At 38.1% G+C, this 9,702-nt stretch overlaps 1 protein-coding gene and 1 long non-coding RNA gene across 2 annotated transcripts in view; one reads left to right on the top strand and one right to left on the bottom strand.

The window, feature by feature from the left end:
* LOC119490599 overlaps window positions 1–9,702 on the bottom strand; it is a 53,728-nt gene that overhangs the window by 11,076 nt on the left and 32,950 nt on the right. The window lies entirely within an intron of this gene.
* Window positions 3,598–7,998, top strand: LOC119490596 (taste receptor type 1 member 1-like). Its single transcript, XM_037774102.1, has 6 exons — window positions 3,598–3,844; window positions 4,061–4,358; window positions 4,446–5,171; window positions 5,323–5,529; window positions 5,834–5,954; window positions 6,713–7,998. The coding sequence occupies exons 1-6, from the start codon at window positions 3,663–3,665 to the stop codon at window positions 7,639–7,641; spliced, it is 2,463 nt and encodes an 820-aa protein (XP_037630030.1). The 5' UTR covers window positions 3,598–3,662; the 3' UTR covers window positions 7,642–7,998.

Below are 9,702 nucleotides of genomic sequence, written 5' to 3' on the forward strand. Positions count from 1 at the left end.
ATATTATACACATTACACCGGTCCTAGCAATCATCTGATCAGCTACTTCTTGCTGAGAGAGGCGATCAGGCTTTTGCTGTCAGAGCTCCCAAACTCTGGATTGCACTTCCTATAGAGATACGATCATCTAACTCTGTATCCACTTTTAAAAAACTTTTGAAAACACATTTTTTTAGGATAGCATTCCTATAAGTACAAGATTGGGTATATATATATATATATATATATATATATATATATTTGGTAGGAACAGGTTTGGTTATTAGCAAATCAATTAATAATATCAATAGAATTATTAGTATTAATAAGAATTATCAACAAACATTAATAATAAACGGGGCACCACCCTGGAATCAGGGACCAATTACCAAAACGTTAATATAGTCTCATTAAATATACTAAACTATCAATTTGGAACTTTGATTAATAATTAAATTAATAACTATAACCAGAATAGATAGTAGTAAAGGTTGAAGGATATTGGAGTTCTTGACATAGCAGAGGTTGGCATTACTCACTCCTGTACAACATTAAACAGACCAGCATGTATATTCCACAAACCTTTATTTATAAGATAATAAAGGTGTAAAACACAATATTAATCTAACTAAATAACTAAACTAAACAAACCAAACAAAGTGTGTGAGCATGTGTGTGTGTGTGTGAGAGAGAGAGAGAGAGAGAGAGAGAGAGAGAGAGAGAGAGAAGATGGCTGGCTACTTGGGTAGCTACAGGACCAACTAGTGACTCTAGTGGGCATCAAACAAAAGGGGCCAGTAAAGTAAACACAGGTTTACAAAATAAGTTTTATATAGCGTCAAATCATAACAGAAGTTATCTCGAAACGCTTTATATATAGAGCAGGTCTTAGACCATGTATCATAGTTTAGAAACCCAACAAGAGATTCCACCAAGCGCGCTGTGGCCAGGAAAAACTCTCTGAGCATCAGTTAGATTTTATTAAAAACACATGATGGAATGGATTTTGCTCCGGCCAGTGGGCGATACTTGGTTTTGACTCGACAACATGGTGGCCGGGTCACAAACTTTCTCATTTTACAGCTAAACAGTACACTACAAGAGGTTTCTGAAAACATCTGAGGAGAGAAATAGGCATTACAGTAACAGAATATTGATTCATATTTGATCAGCGCTGCCTAGTTTGATCGTTTGATCGGAGTTTGCGAGTTTCGTGAACAGTGATTGACAGCTGCCCAGAGACTGCTCGGCTCTGATGTTTGTTTTTTTGGGGGGTTTTTTTACAGATTATCTGTCAGGATATAGTGACAGTTGTGTTAAAATAACTTTTTATCATATTTGCTCAAAGTAACCGACGGCAGCTTTAACGAACAACAAAAGTGAAGTGAATGTTTAACACGTCTGGATTGGGACAAAACACCAGTCTACTATTTTTTTAGTTCAGTTTCCTATAAACAATTATATATTCTGCTATCAGATGGTCTATTGGTCAGTCAGGCAGAGAAAGACAAGGACTATAAAATAAGGGGTTAGGGGATATCTAAATAATAATATAGAGTGATGGTCATGAGACGCTACTAAATATTGCACTGCAAGATGAGCATCAAGGTCACGTTTATTAGCTTGCTACCATTGACAGTTTGAACACGGATTTGAATATAAATGTGTAATTTAAGATTAAGATGGACAGAAACAGACAAAGAAAAAAAGCACAAAATATCTACAACTTCATGTTAACATTCCAGGAAATTGCACACAGCCACAATGTTGATTAGCCAGTGATCTCTTTCGTTTACCCTCACATGCCTTCCACAACATTATGGTTTTTATTAACCACGACATTGCCCTGGTATAACCTCTCTCTCTCTCCTGTAGATGAGGGCCCATCCCTTCCTACCAAGCAGAACGAGGAGTTCCGCCCTTTCATCAGGAGGTTGCCTGAATTCAAACTGTGGTGAGAGTCCAGCTCGCGGCCGCCCGGCCATCTGTCATTGTCATCCACAGAGATATTGCAAATGATCTCCTTTCAGATGACCCGTGTGGTCAAAGCTGAAGTCATGCAGAGCTCATTTGTAAGAGGATGTAGCATTTTAGCATAAACCAAAGATACCTGGTTGAATTCATTCATTCATTTGTGTGTATTTGCTTGTGACCCTTTGTGATCTTACATCCTCACCTGGACTTCATCTTTACTTCATCCACAGATCATTTGTTGTTGTTGTGTAACAGGATTTAAAGCAGCAGTAGGTAGAATTGGAGCAAATATGATATATATATATATATATACTAAATATATTTATATTGAGAAGGAGTTGAGGATGCTGTTGACTTTGTTACAAATTTACACAATTTTAACTGATGTTACTTTTCATCATCACAATGATTTCTGACATCTACAACCTGCCAGTGTTCTGGCCTATACTTGTAATGAACTTCATAATTCAACGTTAGAGTTAAAAGGTACAATGTGGAGTTTTTAACCATTAGTAGCACTATGGAGCAATGATTTTACAAGTGTCCCCATTTTGTTTGTATTGCGCATGCACATGCATGGGCACACGGGTGATGGGATGCACATTCCTGCTGCTGGTTTCACAAAGTTCTGCTGATCAGCAGTTGGTGGTGGCAACATACAGAGAAGTGTAGCAATGACTGCCAGCCATCAAACGTGGATGTGAACAATGCAGGATTTAAACCATTTAAAAAATCAACTTTGCAAACGTTTTCTGAGAAAACAAATGCATTCAACATGTTTGTTAAGGCCCTGACGTACCAAGCCGACATACGGCCGTCAAACAGTTTGAGGCCGTCAAGTCAAGAAGACACACACAGAAGGCTCTTCTCATGTTTCATCTTTATCTCATCTGATCATTTCAACACACGGATATTTTCACAGCGACATGAACATCTGGAATGAAGCTCAGTGGTGAGTGAGAGTGGTGAGAAAATGGTTGGCAATCACAGGATCAGTGTATATCTCATGCTCAACACAGCAGACTACAACTCTAATGTGACCAAACAGTGGTACAAGTACATAAAACTCTAAGGCGAGATCCCACCAACAGCTACAAAAGATGTCATAGACTGCATACAACAGCTCGAGAAGAACAAAGCCATTTATTGGCCACAATACCAAGTTACTGATCTCTTGTGTAAATCACACTGAGTCCAGTTCAGGTTTTGTTCTTTCAGTGGGGCAGTGGCTGCTAAACTAAACTAAAATTTGTCTAAATTAATAAAGTATAATTGTTTTTGTATTATCTGTTTAACTAAGTTTTAGGACTTGAATGAAGATATGATTACATTTTAGGTCAAATTTATGCAGAAATACTGAAATCTAACAGGTTCACGAACTTTCTGGTGGCACTGTATAATATAGTGCATTTGTCATCTTGGAAGGATTATCAAGGATTACCAGATTTATTCATAATAGGTATTCAATTTGGTTGCTCATTATATTGTTGAACTCAGTGTAGTTATCACAAAGAGTCTGTGTAGCTTAAATGCTTTTTGCATACTGATTTGTGTATTCTCCTCCAACCATTGACAGGTATTTATGGCACCTGCTGTCATGCACTCCCAAGTGCATGGAAGTGAAAACTGGGGCTGTTACGAGCATCAGATTGCTTATTAAAAGGCAGAGACTAGAGTTCACATCAGATTGGTAAAAGGTAACTACAAAAATGAAACAGTTTCTTGCTTCTCTGTGTGTACTGGGAACGTTTCTACATGCCTTGGCTCCATGCACTGTCCCAGCCTCAGAGTTCCAGCTGGACGGAGATTATTTGTTAGGTGGACTTTTTGATGTCCATCATGTCAATGCTCCTGTTTATCACGATAGACCAGAAGCCATTGACTGCTCCAGGTGAGTTTCATGGGTAAATAACTTCTCAGGTTGAAACTAATGACAAATGCTGTAACAGATCATACCCTTTTTAACACAGAATAGCCTTACCTCAAATGCTATAGGTTAACAGCTATAACTAACTCAATACAATAATTGCTACATTATCAAAGTTGCTGTATAACTATATAATACTGATAATGTTCACTGAAAGGTAATCCTACTCTCCGTTCACAGTCAACCCTTCATTCTGTCAAGTTATCGGAGGTTTCAGTTGATGAGATTCTCTGTAGAGGAAATCAATAACTCCACCGACCTCCTGCCGAATGTATCTCTCGGCTATGACATAATTGACCACTGCTCAGATGCATACAATTTTCCAGGAATTTTGAAACTCCTCTCAGTCAGTGGCTTAATCCAACTTTGGGGTGAACCACACGAGCATCTGTCCAAAGTGATAGCACTGGTCGGCCCATTTTCAAGCACTGACACCCTGACTGTAGCCCCACTGTTCATGGTGGATCTCATTCCTGTGGTAAGTTTGCCAACTATAACACATTTTAATGTTACATTTGATAATTTATTGTGACTGAAAATGATTTCTTTATTACTCCTTTCTCAGGTCAGTTATGGAGCTGCTTCCTCTGCCTTTGCAGAGAAAGCAAAATATCCCTCTTTCCTACGAACAGTGCATTCCAATAAAGACGTCATAGAAGTGATTGTTAAAATTGTTCAACACTTCAACTGGCGCTGGGTTGCTTTCCTTAACAGCGATGATGCTTTTGGCAAGGATGGCCTGGAATTGTTCATAAAGAGGATAAAGGATACTGAGATTTGCCTGGCATACACCAAAGGCCTCACTGCCAATACAAATGTCTCACTAATGTTCAAACAGATAGAGGCACAGAAGATAGGTATCATTATTGTTTTTACTCCAAAATTGACTGCTGAAGATCTCATTGAATCAGCAATAAAACTAAATGTCACTAACAAGGTGTGGATAGCAGGGGACACCTGGTCTTTAAACAAGAGGCTCCCCAAAGAGGAAGGAATCAGAAATATTGGAACTGTACTTGGAGTGTCTCAGCCAGTAGTGACAATACCTGGTTTCAGTGATTTTATCTATTCTACCAAAAGCCAGACTCATTGTGAAACTGCAGAGCAAAATATGATTTGTAATCAGGTTTGCAACTGCAGCAGCCTGACTGCAGAAGAAATCCTTGCTGTGGACCCATCTTTCTCTTTTTCTGTTTATTCTGCTGTGTACGCCATCGCTCACGCCTTACACAATGCCTTGAAATGTGGAGATGATAAATGCAATGTCAATATCACAGTGTACCCATATATGGTAAGTATACAAATAATAATATTTCACATTTATGCTTACGACAGCTTTAACCAGTAGATAAGTCCATCATAACTGAAAATATAACAATCTATTTAATCATTGTTAAATTAAATAAAGTAATGCTCATCTGAACTTTGTGTACCCACATCAGGTTCTAGCAGAGCTGAAGAAGTCAAACTTTACACTTTTAAATCAAAGTATTCAATTCAATGAGCATGGTGACCCCACCTTCGGATCCTATTCTATAGTTTACTGGAACCACAGTGGTGATGCAGAGGAGATCGGCTTTTATAAATTTGCCCCATCAGTCAATTTCTTCATCAACACCACCAAAATTCAGTGGTACACAAACGGAGAGGTAAGTTGTTTTTTCCTATTCATGTGTGGTGTGTGCATTTGTTTCTTCCCCCTTCCACAGGGATGTGTGTATGTGTATGCAAAACACATTGGTTCCGTAATATTGAGAATGCCTATCACATTATAAACAGATGGTGGTTGTTCATGGTGTAATGTCAGCAGATCTCTAAAGATATCACTCTGTGCCTAACAGGATGTTCCCATTTAACAACTCCTGTTGAGAAATTTAAAAGTTTGGAGATACGCTCTTGTTTGCCTCCATCCCTCACAGTATTCTCTTTGCTTCACTTATTTATTTATTACAGGTGCCTACTTCACTATGTTCCCCAGAATGTGATGCAGGATTTGCAAAAAAGCAAGATGGAATCCACAGATGCTGCTTCAATTGTGAAATCTGTCCAAATGAAACTTATATCAACAGCACAGGTAATTATTATACATGAGGAAGAAAATGAGTAGAAGCAGTGGCCTTGATGGGAGTTAATTTCAGACTCTTGTTAAGCATTTTTTTCAGTAGTAGAGAGGGTTTAACAGTCATTTTGCATTAAATTTGCAGTGGGTAACTTTTTTGCTGTGCTTCAGCTGGTGGGCGGTGCTTGGTTTTGTCTCAATCTGATCAACGGAATGACAACTAATCTCAAGCGTAATCAGTAAAAGAGATCAGGCAGTACGAGGGAGAGATGAAAAGGAAAATATGCAGATTTTCAACCGGCTGTGTGGTAACGTTACTGCAGCGTTGGCAGTACACGCTGATGAACGGCGCCCTGAACCCCCCGCTCATCCACCGGCAAAACTCCACCGATCGTACAGCATGTACTCCCGCGCTGCAGTGACTCTGAGTCGATTGAAAATCGGTTTCCCTTGAATGAATTAGACTTTATATTGATTCGATCCACAAACGATTGGCTAGATAGTCGCCCAAAGTCTCATATGATTGGATACATTTTTGTAAACGCCCCCAATTGCAGGACGAGTTATCAAAGGAAGAGAAAAGACAGGGATTTTGATCAGATTTTGATGTGAAAATACTCAGACAATGTTTTTAATTTTAATTTTTTATATATTTGGAATATAAAAAGACAAAAATTAACAATTAACACAGGGACACAGGATTAAAACTGGGAAAATGTATTTTTCATTTCATGGGGACTTTAACTGACAATCTGTCCTTTCATGTCAAACAGAGGATCCCTACAGGTGCATCAGCTGTAAGGAGACAGAATGGTCTGCAGCAGGAAGTACATCATGCAGTCTGCGGGTGGTGGAGTACGTCCCATTCACAGACAGCGGGGCTATCCTGATCATGGTCGGAGCCTGGGCCTTGGTGGGCCTCACACTGGCTGTGTCTGTTCTCTTTGCCATCAACTACAACACACCTATTGTCAGATCTGCTGGCGGACCAATGTGCTTCCTAATTTTAGGCTGCCTCAGTCTGTGTAGTCTCAGTGTTTTCTTTCACTTTGATAAGCCAACAATCTCCTTTTGTATCTTAAGGTTCTTACCATTTCTCTTGTTCTACACCGTTTGTCTAGCATGTTTTGTTGTGCGCTCTTTTCAGATTGTTTGCATTTTCAAATTAGCCGCAAAATTCCCCAAAATCCACAGTTGGTGGATGAAATATCACGGACAATGGCTGGTCATCACTGTGGCATTTGTTATTCAGGCACTCTTACTTCTTATTGGCTATACTTATGACCCTCCCAAGCCCCACAATGAAACATTTTGGTACCCAGACAAAATCATACTTGGTTGCGACATTAATCTCAAAGCATCCATTGGTCCTGTGGGTTTACTTTTCTCTTTGTGCTCCCTTTGCTTTATTTTCTCCTACATGGGAAAAGACCTCCCTAAAAATTACAACGAAGCCAAAGCAATAACCTTCTGCCTGCTCCTGCTGATCCTCAACTGGATCGTCTTTGCCACCGAATACGTACTTTACCATGGCAAGTACATCCAAACTCTTAACGCTCTGGCAGTACTCTTCAGTCTGTACTCCTTTCTTTTGTTTTATTTCCTCCCAAAATGCTACATCATCATTTTTCAACCCCACAGAAACACACAGGAGTACTTCCAAGGTCTCATTCAGAATTATACCAAAACAATCAGCCAGTAGCTGCTTCCATTAAATGTGTGTCTCTACAGACAGAAAAACTGATGTTTGTTGTTTTTCTTCCATGCTCGTTTTGATTTATTTACGTAGTTTGTTAATTTTTGAGAACTATATCAATAATTCCTAGAAATTAGTTGCAAGATACAGTTAGAGACATTGTGACAAGAGGTAGGATGAGAAAGAGCTGTTGAATCTTTTTAAATGACTAATACAACAGAAAATGTGCTTGTAATGTTGTTGGTATATGGATTAAAACATAAACTGTGAGATTCGATGTACACTACTGTATACTTTAAATGTGCTCATTCATATTAGGTCTTATATGTAATGTGTTCAGCCTCAGGAGATTAAATCACAGTAAATCACATGAAGTTAATGAATTCATAAAGTTGAGTCAATAAAGATATCAAAATGGAGTTCGTGTTTGCTTTTGGTGTAACACTTAACTCATCACATGATGCCCACACTTCTACATGCTCGACAACAGCTGGACCTTAAATATAGCCTACTTGTATGGCTTAGAGTTCCCTCAATTGTCAATATATATTTGGTAAAGTAAAAGCGATGATTCAATTCCTTTACAAGTTTGATGCCCAACTGCAATTTTCTGTGAGTGTATTACCTCTTTTTCCACACAGAGTTAAAATCCATTTAAAAAATAGGTTGTGTCAGAAGTGAGTGAGATGGACAGACAGAGACAAAGAAAATAGCACTACATCTAGAAAGCCAAGCTAAATGTTACAACACCAGCCACGCTGTTGATTATAAAGTGATCTCTTGGAATGAAAATGCAAACATATCACATCAATGACTGCATGCACCAAACACTATTGGGGATTGTTGTACCCACCTCACTGTCCATTAAACTTTCTTATATACTTAAACTATTAGTATAGATTATGAAACCTTTTAAGAATAATGTCAGTTCCACAGTAATTGGGTAATTTTCTGGAAAATAAACCATAAATTAATATACTTTTTATCAGACAAAGTTTGTTGGTCTTAATGTGGTGTTTTAGTTAAGATATACATTTTGCAAATAGTTTCTGTTGCACAATCTTGGTCCATGGCAATGTAGCATTTCATTACACATTGTACTTTAATAATGATGTTTGTTACAAATAAAGATTGATTTGATTTGATCAAGCAGAACAAGGATGTCTGCTCTTCTGCCAGGAGGAATTCAAATTCTGGTTAGACTTATTATGTTCATCTGCTGACTCATTGCAAATTTTCCTATTTCAGATTACCTGTGTGGTCAAATGTTAAATCATGCAGAGATCATTTGTAAGAGGAGGTGGTCAACTAGCATAAACCAAAGATACTAGGTTGAATTCATTTAATTTGTATGTATTTGCTTGTGACTATCCTGTGTGATCTTACAATCTCATGTGTACTTGGTGGGATCATTCTTAAAGTATAAGTTTCTTCTAAAGGGCCATTCAATTGTAAAACTTTTACTGTTGGGTTAACAGCCTTAAGTTGTTTTAGTTGTTGGCCCCAGGACGGGCAAGCGGCATGAAGGGGGTGAAGGGGTAAACTTTTTTTTTGCGGGATTAATGTTAGTTAATTCATTTCACACACTACATTCTTCCATATTTGACATATGGGCTTTATCCGCTGCAGAATGGTACCAAACACCTATACGATATAAACCACTGAATAAAACCTGATCAATTTAATTAAAATTAATACCAATTACACAACATAGATCATCCTTGTTATCATAACATGTAGGTATATAAATACTACAACAGACAGGCCTATATATTTAGATATGTATGTGCGCTTATTACACGGTAAATGAAGGGATAAGATTAATTTTATCTAATCAGCATATGAAAACGAGCAACAGAGAAGAGGGAGGGGTTGCTCTGAAACAGACAGGCTGCTGTGTCTATGAGACTTCAGTGAGATAAAAGTTGTCAGCAGACTAAAATTCAATTTAGACATAAAACTAAGGGAAATGTAAACAGAGTTTATTATCTTGAACTATGTTGTTCTAAGCACATGTAACAGTAAAAAGGAGTCAGTTTATGTATGGTTCACAATCAACGTTAAAAG

Source organism: Sebastes umbrosus, chromosome 6 (genome assembly GCF_015220745.1).
Source record: "Sebastes umbrosus isolate fSebUmb1 chromosome 6, fSebUmb1.pri, whole genome shotgun sequence".
Lineage (NCBI taxonomy): Eukaryota > Metazoa > Chordata > Actinopteri > Perciformes > Sebastidae > Sebastes > Sebastes umbrosus.